Here is a 15,290-nt window from a genome sequence, read left to right on the forward strand (position 1 = left end):
ATCTGGTTAAAAGTGCAGAATTCCCATCCTTTCTCTACCAAGTCAAGGTCTCTAGGAATGGGCCTGTGAATATGCATTTTAATAGATTTCTCAATGAAACCAGATTAGGGTAACTGGTGTCACTGTCACTGGTATTTGGATTGTAATTGTATGAGATGAATTGATTGCCCTAGCTGATCATCTCTGACCAGTTGCTTAACTGTATCTTCAAATAATAGAAGTATGATCATTCAGATTCTCTAAGAAACAGACTTTGGAGTCAAGAATTTGAGTGTAAGCTGTAGGAGGTGTAGGGGATACTAACAGAGAAGGAGAAAGTGATCAGGAAAAGGAAGGCAGCTAATAGGGTATGAGAGTGAGCCAGCTACCTTGGACACTGGATCTTAATCCCACTGGAAACTCAGAGAAAATATACAAAATGCACATTTCAGAATTTTCCTTCCCCAGGAGTGAGGGAGCTCAGGTCTTCATACAATAACTCCCAGGAATCGTTGGTTGAGGATTGTTCCCAGAAGGTGTTATTTCTCCAGCATTTCTGCCCTGCCCTGCCCTACACTTACAGGAAGCAGGGCCCATGAAACGAGAGCCCAGAGATACACACAGTGGCAGTGGGACATCTGAGCACATTGGAGGTTCTGAAGGGTGTGAGAACAACATTCTGAGGACTGTGATAAAGCACTGGTGCAGTGCCTGGCTTGCTAGGTTCCCAGCGTTAACATTCTAATCTAAATTGCTCTCATGCAGTTTTATAAGAAAAGTTTTCTTTCTTAATCTAAAAAACAGAATCCGTTTTGTTCTCCAGTGGTTTTCAGTTTTACGTGACACACAGCAGAAACCGATTCAGATGCTCGTTTTGTTTGTATGTTTCCCAGAAATTCTACAGCCAAACCTTGGTGTTCCGGATTGCCCAGAGCACTCAAAAGCTTACTCTGCTGGCAGAAGGGCAAGGTCTAGAACCACGCTTGGAATTCAGTCCCTCGGTTCTGGAGCTGGGGCCCCTGCTGCCCTACGCAGCTGGAGATGAGGCTGAGGTGGTGGTGAAGAATCCCTGCAGCTTTCCCATTGAGTTTTACTCCTTAGAGTTTGACCAGCAATATCTTGTAGAAGAGAAGGTGAGCACAGACCAAAACCAAGCTCCATTTTCCTACACATGCTGGGCCCTGCCAGGTACTCTCCTATCTGCTTGGACAACTCCTGACCTTTGCTCCTTCTTCCTATGAACCCTTCCCTGTCAGTTTAAAGACCACTTCACAGGTTTTCCTGACCTACTTCCCTCGCCTTGAGAGAATTCATTGCTTCTTTGTGATCTCATTATACATTTTAAACAACTAATTGAAAAACTAATTCATGCTTATAGTTAAAACAGTAAAGAACGTACGCCACAGTCATTGTATTTGAAGTGAGGTTCTTGCGGACAGCATATATTTGGTCATCTTTTTAATATACTCTGGCAGTGTCTAAATTGGGGTATTTATATATTACAGTATATTTAATGTAATCATGTTAGGACTTCAGTCTGCCTTTTACCCCCCAGTTGGTTCTGGGCTGCCTATTTTACGATTGCTCTGCCTTATCCATTTTTTTTTAACTTAATTTTTTTAGAGAAGTTTTAGATTCTCAGCGAAATTGAGGGGAAGGTGCAGAGATGTCTCATATCTCCCTTCCCCCCACACAGGCATAGCCTCCCCCGTTACCAACCTCCCTCACTAGAATGGTACATTTGTTACCATTGGTGAACTTGTGTGACACATCCTAACCACCCAAAGTCCGTAGTTTACAGTCCACTCTTGGTACATTCTAGGGATGTAGACAAATGTACAAGTATCCATCATTATAGTGTCATATAAAGTATTTTTATTGCCCTAAATATCCTCTGTGCTCCACCTGTTCATCCCCCCTCCTCCCAACCCCTGGTAACCATTGATCTTTTTACTGTCTCTGTAGTTTTGCCTTTTCCAGGGTGCCATATAGGTGGAATCATATCACATGTAGACATTCACACTGGCTTCTTTCACTTAGTAGTATGCATTTAAGATCTGCTTCCTCTGGACTCTCCACCAACTTGGCCTTTGAATATTGTCTTTACGTCCAGTGTTTATGCTCTGCGCAATTTGGATTCTGTATCCAGAAATTTTCCTCCAAATGGGACTCTGTCCCCCTGGAAGCAAGCTTCTCCACTAGGTAATATTAAGTGTTCAGTGGCTTGTGTTGGCACAACAGCCTTCACTGTGGGCCAGGGTCTGGGGAAAGCAGAATCTGAGGCTCTGAGATTTGCATGCAGGTTTATCAGGGAGCGGTCTCAGGGATGATCCTGTGAAGAATAAGGACTGCAGGCCTGGGTAGACAAGAGGATGAAGTGTGGTGATGTGGCACCCGGCGTTCAGCTGACCCCACGGGACGCTGTGTGCCTGGGCTGGCCCAGGGGAGGCACGTTGGCCAGGCCTTTGTGTCTCTGTGTCAGCCAGTCTTTGGGCCAATCCTTCCTTTCCCCACTGATCCGCTGTGCCGCCTCTGTCCTGTATCAAAGCTCTGCATACACATGGGTCTATTCTGAACTTTCTCCTCTATTTCAGTTTGTCTACCCGACATCTATACCTCCCGGTCTGTTGCTCCAACTTCATAGGTCCTGACATCTGGTAGGACAGTCCTCTCTGTTTTTCTTCATTAGCGTTTTAGCTGTCCTTAGCCCTCTGTTCCTCCATGTAAATTTTAGAATAAACTCATTAATATTGGTTTTCAAACAACTAAAATTGGTGATCTTGGAGAATGGTTACCTAACTGATTTTTTCACACCAGTAACTTAGGAAGTAATTGCTTTCTGGGAGTCGACTTTACTGTCTTTTATACTAAATATACATACACCCTAGGGTAGCTGGATTTAGTAGAAAGAAAAACAGGTTGCCCCAATTAAACTTGAATTCCAGATAAACAATGTGGGACAAATTCACACTTTAAAAATTATCAGTTTTTTATCTGAAATTCAAATTTAACTAGGCATCTTATGCTTCCTCTGACAACCCTAATATACATCTGTCTCTATGTTTCTCTCTCAAACACACACACACACATACACACACACACACACACACACATGCACATACATACCTAATGCCATTTTACCTGTTTTTCTCTATATCCTTATGAGACAACCATTTTTTTTAAAATAACATGTCACTCAAAGTGGATAATTGAGTTCTGTACTTTTGTCAATGGGGAAAAAAACAAAAGAAAAACAATATATGTTGTTTTTAAATCAAGGAGATAATTCTTTTCCACATGGGAAATGCCCAGACACAAAATCCTATATATGTCCCCTATATGTCCCTATATAAGTCCCCCATATCCAGAACTCAGCCTTAAACTGTAGACCTCTGCAGAGGACCCTACCCTTTGAGGTCCAGAAAGTATTTGTGCACACCCCAGCCTTGGGTGGAAGCAGGGCTTTCATGAGATGAATGGCAGGCCCACCAGGGGCTGTGGGGAGGAAGCTTCCAGTCAGACCAACAGCAACTCCCGTTCTCCTTCCGCAGATCTTGCGAACACTGAAGGGCTATGATTCCTACAACTCTCTGCTGCTGCCTCCTCGCCTTCCAGGGGAGAAGCTGCCCCCAGAGGTGTTTGAGTACTTCAGGGAGATAAAGCGGTCCAAAGAGGAGCAGATGAAGGTGAAATATCTGGAGAGTCTGGCGCAGGAGAACGGTGAGAACTCAACGGTTCTGGAGCCACTGGCTTCTTTAAGTTATCTCTACTGGGAGATGAACCAGTTACTGAGCACCTGCCAAGTGCCAGGCAGGCTTCAGGTGTCCTGGGGATTTCCTTTCTGACCCTTACAGAATGGCCCTGTTGTCCCCATTGTATGGATGCAGACACGGGGACACATTCTGCTCTCACTGGAGTCTGGTGGGGAGTCGAGGCTTAAAAACAGCCAGGGGGGATCGGGATGGGGAACACATGTAAATCCATGGCTGATTCATGTCAATGTGTGGCAAAAACCACTACAGTATTGTAAGTAATTAGCCTCCAACTAATAAAAATAAATGAAAAAAAAAAGAATAAAATAAAATACAAAAAAAAAAAAGCTAATGCAGATATAGAGGGATGCTTGCTAGATGCTTGCAAGCTCTGTGCTGAGGGCTTCACACATGCAGATGAGAGAGGAAGCACTGAAAAGCCAGGCCCACAGTTTTAAGTGGTAGAACCAGCACTCAAGCCCAGATCTCTCTGACTCTGGAGTCCACGACAGTAACCGCTCTGCTCCACAGCCTCCAAATGTGTGCCTAGGTGATGCAAGGTAATCTGTCCCGCATGGTAGACGTTAGTGCCCTACGAGAGGTAGGGGTGGGAGTTCACATGAGGAAGGACCCTCCATGATCATAAGCTCAATCACAAAGCTAGATGTGCTCTTATAATCTTGCCCTTTCTTGCCCAGCATCCCCAGGCTATCTGTCATCTGCCCAGGGGCCCCCTTGTGTACACTTGAACATCAAGGTTCCAGGCTGACCTGTAGGATCATGTAGCTTGTTGGGGGTGCTTCTTGTCTTCCCTTCTTCCCTGTGCCCTCATCCTGGAAATTCACCTTCTCCATTCTTTCTTTCTTTCTTCTGCATAATAGTCATCATGTGTATTTTCTTCACACCCATCTCCCCCGCTAAACAAGAAGCCCCCATAAAGGCAGTGACCATGTATTCCCCAATGTAAACCCAGTGCATGGACCAGCACCTGATACATCATAGTACCCGATAACTGTATGCTGTTAAAGTGAATGAATGAAGTCCGTTTCCCCTGCCCTTAAAGCTGTCTTATTGTCTCTCAGGGAGACAAGCTAGTTGGAGAACATTAGTTTGCTCTAAAAGGAGAGGAGAGAAGAAGGCTGCCTGTTCACCTAGTCTCCTGGTTGTATTCACTGAGCATATTGTTCTCCAGAACTGCCATTGCAGATACCACAGACTGGGGGGCTTAACCAAATGAAACTTATTTTCTCATGATTCTGGAGGCTAGAGATCCCAAATGAAGGTGCTGGTGGAATTGTTTTCTGTGACCCTCCCTTGTTCGCCTGTAGATGACTGTCTTCCCGCCCTGTGTTCACAGGGATGTCCCCCTGTGAGTCTGTGTCCTAATCTCTTCCTGTAAGAACACCAGTCGTGTTGGGCTGTGGATGGATTGGGACACTCACATGACCTCATTTTAACTTAATTACCTCTTTAAAGGCTGTGTCTTCAAGTAGTCACATTCTAGCATACCGGGGTGAGGGTGGGGGGCTTAGGACTTCAGCAAATAAAATTCTATGGAAACTAGTTAAGTCCATAACAAGCACCCATTGTGTTCCAAGCACTGAGCTGACGTGCTGGAAGGAAGATCAGTGAAACCAGCCCCTGCCTTTGAGAGCTCACAGTCAGGAAGGGTTGCGGGATGGACCCAGAATTGCCTGGTGGCCCAAGGCAGAGAGCCATGAGAAGCTTTAGGGTAGAGAGGATTTAGTGAGGGTCAGGAAGGGCCCTGTTGCTCTCATCACCGTCCTATACACCTTTCCATTTGGCCCATGAAAAGTTGGTCTGGAGCTGCGACCTGAGGGTCAGCAGGAGTCCAGGGAGGCGCTCGCTCTGCTCCTCCCCAGCACCTCTCTGAGCTCCTGCTCGCTCTGCTGTCTCACAGAGGATCCATCCTCCTCTGCTTCCAGACCACGTCCAGGGAAGGCTCGCAGCTCCAAGTCGCGCTGCTGCCATTCCCAGGAGAGCCACAACCTCTCTGACTCAAATCCAAAATGAAACAAAGAGGATGTCTTAGCTCCAGGGCAGAGCGGACTTTGGACAATGACAACCCAATGCACCCACTTAAACTCTGTGGAGTCAGGACAGTGAGGAGGATTTGGGGCAAATAAAGTAGTAGATGTGCTCAACAATTTTCATGAAAAGGAGGAAAGCAGGCTACAAATTGGTGTGCATACAGTATGATCCCAACTTCAGTTTGGAAAAATTAAAACTCTGAGAGGCTTTGGCTCTTCAACTCTGGTATCATCCAATGAAGCTGCCATTCCTCTACCACCATTTTTTATATCGCTTTCTGCAGCTAAATTTTATCATTTTTGCTCTTTGGAATGTCCCAACTTTTCTGGGGCGAATGTATAATTTTGGTATCTTTTTTTAATGTTAAAATGTAGAAACACTCTGGGCAGAGAAATCTAAAGGCAGACTGACTGCAGTTCTTTTTAATTTGGGTCAGATGGTCTAGGCTGATGGTAAGCAGTTCAGTGATTCTCCTCTTTGTCTCTCTTCCCTTCTTTGCCCCATCTCCCTTGTCCTCTTCCTGACTCTTCCTGTGTGTTTCTATCCTTTTCCCCCGGCAGAAGAGGACGACGGTCCATTGTCAGAGCAGGGCACTTCAGCAAGCACGAAGAGGACCTCGCTTAGCCGAGGGATCTCTGTAACATCCAACCTGGAAGAGCGGCACATCCCAATGGTTGAATCCAAGACCTACCCGGAGGAAGAGGAGGATGAGGAAAGCCTGGAAAAAATCATGTTTCAAAGTAATCATTCATTTTAACGTTTGGGTACCAGTTACTTCTAAGCAAAAGTGGAAAGTCTGTTCAGTGCCTTTCACCTTTCTCCATAAAACACATTTAACTAGCACAGTCGTGTGTTAATTCTACAGTTTGAGCAGGCCCTCATTTATTTAGCCATGTCCCTTACTATTGCAAACACTAGTTTCCAGTGTTATTTTTAAGCAGGAGAGTTTCCTCCAAATGGGATTAAGAATCAGAGAGTAATTTGTGTTTTCAATTCTAGTAGCTATGGACAAATTATTAGCCAAAGAGGGCACTTTTGTATGCTATGAAGTGAATAACGCTGGCAGCAACATCTGCTGCAGATTATGCTGGTCATTTTAAAATAACACATAGGCTAGGAAAAGTCATCCCATTTTCATCAGAACCCATGTGAATTGTGGGTGTGTCCACATGCACGCATATATGCATATGTATTTTTAATTTGTAGCTGACAAGATTCAGAGTATTGACAGCCACTCTGCGGAAGAGGTTGGAGAAGTAGAGAACAACCCAGTGAGCAAGGCCATTGCTCGCTACCTGGGCATTGACATTTCTGCAGAAGGCCGCATGGCCAAGAACCGGAAAGGCATCGCCATCATCATCCATGGGACGCCCTTGTCAGGTATGCACAGGTCTAAAGAGTTGCCCCTTTGGGATACATTTACAGTGAAATTTGCGTGTGCCGTTTTTGAGGCAATAAAATACTCTTCTGTTTGAGATTTATGTACCAAAGGATTATCCCTAGATTGTTACATTGCCAACTTCAGAGATACAAAGTTAGAGAAAGAGCACAGACACCTCATTTTTAATTAATACATCTCTGAATTGTTGGAGCTTGTATTCTTTCAATAATTTAATAGCATTAAAATATTAAAGAAAAATCCAAGACAGTAAGTCATTTAAGAAGAGTGGTGGGGGAAATATGTGCAAACTCTTTGACCTGGCAGTATTATTTATAAAAATTTCTCTTAGGAAAGTAATCATATGGGTAAACACTGACTGCATTGGCGTTCTCTGCAACATTGTCGGCCATACTAAAAATTTGGGAGCAGTTGAAGTATTCAGTATGGGGGACTCGTTAATTAAACCATAGTACATTCTCTAGGACAGGACTGAAGTGACTTTACATGCAGGCATGCGTGCATTCATGTAGTGAATTATATCACCTTTAAAAACAGTGTCCTGTGCACCCATTTTCATGGCAGCATTACTCACAATAGCCACAAGGTAAGACACAACCCAGGTGTCCACTGATAGATGAGTGGATAAACTAAAGGTGGTACAGTGGGATATTACTCACCCATAAAAGGAGGGAAATTCTCACACACGCTACAATGTAGATGAACCTTAAAGACATTGTGCTAAGTGAAATAAGCAAGACCTGAAATAGCAATTACTGTTTGATTCCATTTATATAAGGACCCTAGAGTCATTGTGTTTATAGAGAGGTAAAGTAGGATGGTGATTTCCAGAGGCTAAGCAGAGGGAGGATTGAGAGGTCATTGTTTAATGGTACAGAATTTCAGTTTGGAAAGATGAAAAATGCTGGAGATGGATGGTGGTGATGGTTGCACAACATTGGGAATATACTTAGCTTTTTAAGCTGTGGACTTAAAAACAGTTAAAATGGTAAATTTTGTATGTATATGACAATTTTAAAAAGTACCATTGAAGTGTCTTAAATGAATAGAAAAAGGTTCATGATATATTGTTTTAAGTGGGAAAAAAGTCATGTTTACAATTTGTAATCTGTGTTCATTTCCTATTGCTACTGTAACAAATAACCACAAATTTAGTGACTTGAAACTTTCTTAGAGTTCTGGAGATGGGAAGTCTCAAATGGGTCAACAGGGCTGCATCCTTTCTTGAAGCTATAGGGGGAGAATCCATTTCCTTGCCTTTTCTTGTATCTAGAAAAGTTACCTGCATTCCTTGGCTCACGGCCTCTTCCTCCATCTTCAAAACCAGCCTCATAGCATCTTCTAGTCTGTCTGTCTCTCTGTCTCTGTTTGCATCATCACATCACCTGTTCTCACTCTGACCGCCCTGCTTCTCTTGTAAGGACCATTGTTATTACCTGGACCCACCCAGATAACCCAGAGCACTCTCCCACATCGAGCCCCTTAATTTAATCACACCTGCAGAGTCCCTTTACCATATAAGACACCACATTACAGGCTCTGGGTTTCCCTGGTGGCTCAGTCAGTAAAGAATCTCCCTGCAATGCAGGAGACCTGGGTTTGAACCCTGGGTTGGGAAGATCCCCTGGAGGAGGGAAAGGCTACCCAGTCCAGTATTCCTGCCTGGAGAATCTCCATGGACAGAGGAGCCTGGCAGGCTACAGCCCATGGGGTCACCAAGAGTCAGACACGACTGAGCACCGCACGTCACAGGCTTCAGGGATTAGGATGTGGACCTCTTAGGGTGGGGGATTATTCAGCCTACCACCTAGCCCACTACTTTTTTTAAATAAGAAATGTAAATAAAATAGTTACAGATGCATAAATAGCAGCCATATGCTAACTATAATCTCTCTGGATGAGTAAATTATGGATCGCTTTTTCTTCTGTTATTTCTGAATTTTCTGCTTTCTTTTTTAATGAGCAGGTATTTGGAATGAGAAAAACAGACATCAACACAAATTATTCTGTAAACCAAAAATGTCTCTTCCCAGTAGAATGAGGGAAGTAAGAGCTACAAGATTTTTAAAGTTCATCTACTAGAATCACTTTTTAAGCTGAGGAAAAAATCCAGAGGGAATGTGGATTGCCATAGCACACGGCTGTTCAGGGGTAGAATTAGGACCAGAACCCCTAGTTATGACTCCTGGCTCACGTCTTCCCTCTTTTCTTGGATGCCACACGAGAGACTTAGAGGCTGGGACCTTGGAGAGGTCACTTTATAGGAGCCTCTGACCTAGAAACTTCTTCTGTTGAGAACAGTGAGCAGCTGAGAGCCGTGAAAATTCAACCCCCTGACTTTTCTTGTAGGAAAGTCAGCCACCGCAGTCAACATGGCCAGGTACTACAGCGCTGCCTGCCTGAACCTTGACTCTATCATGCTGGAAGCCATCTCTGACGGCAACAACATCGCAGGCATCCGAGCCCGGGAGCTCTGCATTCGGGCTGCCATAGAACAGTCCATGAAGGAGGAGGAGTCTGGTGAGAGCATTTCCTCTGACGCTTTGCGGCCGACTGGCCCTGATCCCACTGGTGGTGCTCAGTTTCCCCCCCTGAGCTTCTCTCCCACAGCTCCACTGAAGGTTGACTCAGCAGCAGCCCAGAGAATTCTCTCCCACAGACATCCACTGTCCTGGCTGCCCGGTGCAGTTGGCACTGCAGGGAGCAGGGCGACTATGGCCACATCTTTGTGGGTGACCCCTGGAGCGGGGACCGAGGTGCAGAGCAGAGGACAGTATGTAACAGAAGTACTAGCTTCTGCAAAAGACCAACTTTGAGATACTTGAGTTCCAACAAGCATGATTTGGGGAAGTTTTCAGGGAAATGGGCTTTGAAGGAGGAGAATGTTGACAGGCAAAGATGAAGATAAGGACATTCCAGACCAAGAGGGCAGGGATGGTAAGTGAGAGGGGGGAAGACAGGTTGAGGGCAGTCACAGTTGACCTTAGTGCTGAGATTAGGCGTTTGGACTGTGTTTTGAAGGAAAAGAGGAATTGGGCACTTTTCACCCTGTGGGAGAAATTGCCAGAAAGTCATAGGAGGACAGGCACTCTCGTGGTGTCTTGTAAAGAAAGCAGTAGTGAAAATGAATGTGAATGGGTCTGAGAGTGACCTGCATGGCAGGGAATTGAAAGAGGGGGGGGGGCATTCAAGGTGGCCACACTCGATTACCAGTCACAGAAACCAGAAAGAGAGTTATGTCATTTACCAAGACAGGGAACATGGGGGAGGAGAAAGTTTGCTGGAGAGGAAAATTAAGTTTTTAAACCCCATAGTAGTAGTACTTACTACTAAGTAGTATAGTCTTACTTACCAGAGGTTAAGAATCCTGACTCCCTCAGGTCCCCTAAAGGCCTGCGGGGCAGGAGAGCAGCTGCTCAGTGGGAAAAAATCTATGGACTATAAAGCCAAACGCCTGCTGAGAGTAGGCTCATTCTTATAATAGGAATGCTTAGGACAGCATGTCATTCCTGATGGTGTCCCTTGCTTACTAGTTGGTAGACCTGGCTGGGGCTTTCAGGAGAAATGGGAGATTCTTTTCTGGGAAGATGGGAGAAACAGCTTTTTAGTGGTATAGGAAAGAAAAAATAATTTTCTCTCTACTTTTCTGGTTTCTTGGCTGTGTGCCCCTGTAATAAAAAACAAATTAACAAGAAAAGAACAAGTTTATTAACATGTATGCTTCATGTATCCATGGGCAATACTCAGGGGGAAATGAGTGGCTTTAGAATTCAGAAGTAAATACCACCTAATAGGGAAAGGAAAGGGGATTGTGGTCCTGTGAGGGGAGGGTCAGTGGTTTTTAGGAAAGATGAAGGGGCCTTAGGAGGATGGATGGGAGGTATGCTGACTTCTGATGGTTTGGGTGTAGTGTGGACTTGAGTCTTCCTTCTGTGATAAGAGTCCATCTCCCTGGTTGATGAAACTTCCCTGGATGGGATTTGTGACTGGAGCTTCTTAGGGAGACTCTGTCTTTAAGTGGCTGGGGGGAGGTCAGAGAAACCCACTCCTTGCATGTGTTGCTTTTTTCAAGTGCCTGCAGCTCAAAATAGCCAGCATGTTTCGAGGTGGCAAATCCTGAGCTCCTATGGTCTTTTTTGGGGTGGCATATTTTGGCACCCTTTAGTGGGAACCCCAAGCTGCATCATAATTCTAGTTCTGTTAGATTTTTTTTTATTTCCTTTTCTGTCAAACTGCATTTCTCAGAGGTCTTCAGAGCTGTGTTGATGTCCCTTGACAAATCATAAATTTGAATTCCCTGAGAAAGTAATGTCAAGCTAAAGGCTTAATGATTGGGAGAGACTTCCTCAACAAAGTGAGAGATGTGGCTGCTGAAGAATAGGAAATCAGTCCAGAAAGTTCCAGAAAGAGAAGAGAGGGATGGACACAGGGCAAGATGGGACCTTGGAGAACACTTATATTTCAGGAGGAGGCAGAGGCAGCGAAGCCAGGGGAGGTGAAGAAGGCAGAGTGAGGGTCAGAGGCAGGGGCAATCAGGAGGGCTGCCGGAGGTGGGGCCAGAAGGACTTTCGTGTCTCCTCAGAGCCCTAGTTAAGAGTCTGGGGGACCCTTCCCGCTTTATTTTTCTCATAGCCCTTATCCCTCGTTAACATACTATTTATTCTACTTACTCTACTATCTGTCTTCCCCCCACCCCCACAGGAATGTGAGCTTCCGAGGGCAGAGATTTGCATTAGTTTTTGTCACTAATGTATTCCTGGCATCTAGAGCAGTGCCTGGTGCATAGTAGACACAGTAAAGATTTACAAACATGTATTAAATCAGTAAGTGAATATAATCAGAGATGGCTGAAAGTTCAAACTGAATGATCCCTGAGAAGAAGACAGCTATAGTTCATAAGTTCAGAAGTCACTGGTGGCTTCATAGAAAGCCCTTTCAATGGTGGGGGTTAAACCCAGACCTACATTTGCTGTTTGCTGTGAAGTCAGCTGGCCACACTGAGGTGGAAGTGACCAACTAAACCCATGGATCCCACACAGGACCCGCTGGACGCTTGAAATGTGCCAAGTCCAAACTGAGATGTGCTGTAAGTGTATGATACGTGCTGGATTTTGAAGATGTAGTGAGAATAAAAGACTGTCAAACAGCACAGTAATAATCATGTGAGGTTTCCCGGGCAGGCAGGACTGTAGTTGTACCAGCAGTTTCGGAAATGATTACTTTCTGGGCTGGAAGAGAAGGTGGGGCAGAGTCTGTGGGATCCCCTGAGAAGATGAGCAGTGTAGGCCGAGCTCCAGCCCAGACTGGGCACACACCCACCATCATCACCATCCACCCCCAGTGGTGGAGCCACTTCTTCCAGCCCTGCTGGGCCAGCCGCAGGTGGAGGTGGCTGTGCCGTCCCCAGAAGAATAACACTAGGTTTCAACTTGCCATCCTCCCTGTTATTGCCTTATTACCCTGAGGTGATTTTCAATATAAACCCACTCTCTCCGTGTAGCCCAGGAGGCTGCTGCTATGAATCAAAATGCCGTGGGACAATTGCGCCTGAGCAGTGAGACCCTGGGCAAGTTAACTTCGGAATGCACTCTGGTAACTCCCGAAGTTAAACCTACCAAGCCTGTGCGTGGAAGTGTGCTGATCACCAAGGGCAAGGCAGAGAGCCACGGCTCTGGGTCTCAGAAGCAGCATCACCAGCACTCATCCGAAACGCCCCAGGTACAAATCAGGGCTTCCCAAAAGGAGGGTTGGGATTCCCCCTCCTCCTTCCCCCTAATCCCCTTCCTTCTCCTACCCCTCCTCCTCCTGGCATCTTGCATCTGGGTCAGCACAACCTCATTCCTACAGGTGCCCTGGCCAGGCAGACCTGGGTACTGCCCCTGTATCACTCCTGAAAGGAGTGTTCTTCTACCAGGTGTGAAGCAGGTCAGGTCCTGGCAAAGTGAAGATAAATAAAGCAAAACCCTGCACTCAGGCTGTACTAACAGCCTGATGAGGGTGATCACCACACATTTTATTTGCAATAAAATGAGATTAGGACAAAAGAGGTATGTAAAAAGAATTAGGTTAAACCATACGAAATTGATATGAAATTGACAGTATTCAACCACTTGAGACCTCTGTTGCAACAACTTCATATGGTTCAACCTACTTCTAAAGGAATGTTAAGGATGGAACCACTAATATAAATTGTGGGAGGGCTGCAGGGGAGTCTTGAAAAGTCATAAAGAAGCCAGAGAGTTTGACTCATGTGCCGAGGGACTTCAAGAACAATCTCGGCTGAATAGCAGGGGCTGAAGCCAGAGAGAGTGGGTGGCACAGTGGATTGTTGGTGGGAACCAGAGTCAGATGAGTGTAAGCTTTTGAGATATTTGAAAGAAAGGGAGAAAAGATCAAATAGTCATTAGAGGAGCAAACCCAGGGTCAAGAGAGTTTTTTCTGTGAGAGGAGGTAGAGGCACAAGCAGGTTCTGTAAAGATAGGAACTCCTGGAGAAATATCAGATGATGATCTTCCCAAGAGGGAAAGAGATTCCAAGGAAATGTGGCAGGGAAGACCGGGATTAAGCATAGTTGAAGGGAATGGGTGCCATCTTCCTCTAGAGTCAGTAAAGGTGTGAAAATAGATACAGCTACTTGTGGGGGAAGCAGGGTGGAGAGTGGAAGTGAACAAATGTTTGAATGAATGAACAAATGTTTGCTGTTCAATACACATACAAGGCATCTTCCACAGTGTTCCTACTTGAAACTTAACAGCAGTTATTCAAGTGAGATAGGAATCTTCCAGTTTATAGTACAACCCCCATTTTGTAGATGAGGAAACGAGACCCAGAGATTAGATGATTTTCCCAAGGTCACATGGCCTGTTAAGTGGAGGAGCTGTTGGAATACCAGACTTCTGGATTCTGACTCCTGATCCTTCTCTCTCAAAACAGGTTTCCTCCAGCCCTCTCCCCTCGGGGCCCACACAGCGTCGACTCAGTGTCAGCGCCAGTGTTGGAGGTGACACCGGGCTCGTGAGCTGCGTGTTCCCTGAGGAGCTATTCACTCAGATCTTGGCCGACCGAATTCAGGTGCGTCCACACCTACCTGCGTGGACATGCGGGGCTTACACGCCTGTCCCCCTGCTGTAAGCTGAGTTCTGAGCCATTGCCCACACACAGCAGCTCAGAACCCAGGGGCCTCGGAAAGGAAAGATGGGTTTCCTCACCCTCTTTTGTCCTTTTGATAGCCCTCGTCAGTCTCTGACCCTGGCTGTCTGCTGGCTGAAGCCACACTCACCTTAAGGACCAGTGAGCAGAAGGTAGCACATTCAAAACACATGTATACAGTGAGCAGAAGGTAGCACATTCAAAACACACATGTATACAGCCCTCAGAAGTATGTTAAAAATCATAACGTGGAGCCATGATGAGTTAGAATTTGGAGTGATGTTAACTGTGGTAAAAATAAGTGTTTACACAGCTCAATTGGTAAAGAATCTACCTGCAGTGCAGGAGACCCAGGTTCAATTCCTGGGTTGGGAAGATCCCCTGGAGGAGGAAATGGCAACCCACTCCAGTATTCTTGCCTGGAGAATCCCATGAACAGAGGAGCCTGGCAGGCTACAGTCCAGGGGTCGCAAAGGGTCAGATGTGGCTAAACTACCACCACCATGTTATTAACTGAGAAAATCAGATTATTAAATAGTATGTAAACCATAATTATATTTCTCTAAAAATATTTATAAATGTGTATCATACACATAATAAAAATCCTTAAAATACATGTTAACCGTGGTTATCTTTGGCTAGCAAGATTATAGGTTTTTAATCTTCATACATTTCTGAATTATTTTATAATGATATATGGCTCTTAAAGTCAGAAACACAGTAACTGTTTCTTTTTGTTTTGATTTTTCATAAGTGTTGTACTCTTAAAAGAAAAGAAAACTAGGTCAGCAGAATTTGGGAGGGTTTGCTGCTTATGGATTACAGAAAACTAAGTTGCTCACCAGGTCCTAGAGTTCTGTGTTTGCTGTGGTTTGCCAGAATGGGCTGCAGTGTTAACCGCATATTTAAGTAAACAGAAATTAGACTTGAGGTTCCCAGAAGAGGAGGAATGTAATCCC

The 15,290-nt window shown here is 45.1% G+C and overlaps 1 protein-coding gene across 1 annotated transcript in view; it reads left to right on the forward strand.

Annotated features, from left to right (window-relative positions):
* HYDIN (HYDIN axonemal central pair apparatus protein) overlaps positions 1-15,290 on the forward strand; it is a 348,507-nt gene that overhangs the window by 253,752 nt on the left and 79,465 nt on the right. Inside the window, 7 exon segments of the mRNA XM_043899028.1 lie at positions 873-1,112; positions 3,531-3,699; positions 6,344-6,523; positions 6,990-7,163; positions 9,532-9,702; positions 12,683-12,900; positions 14,116-14,253. Coding sequence (XP_043754963.1) covers positions 873-1,112; positions 3,531-3,699; positions 6,344-6,523; positions 6,990-7,163; positions 9,532-9,702; positions 12,683-12,900; positions 14,116-14,253 — 1,290 coding nt within the window.

This window comes from Cervus elaphus, chromosome 4 (assembly GCF_910594005.1).
Source record: "Cervus elaphus chromosome 4, mCerEla1.1, whole genome shotgun sequence".
NCBI lineage: Eukaryota > Metazoa > Chordata > Mammalia > Artiodactyla > Cervidae > Cervus > Cervus elaphus.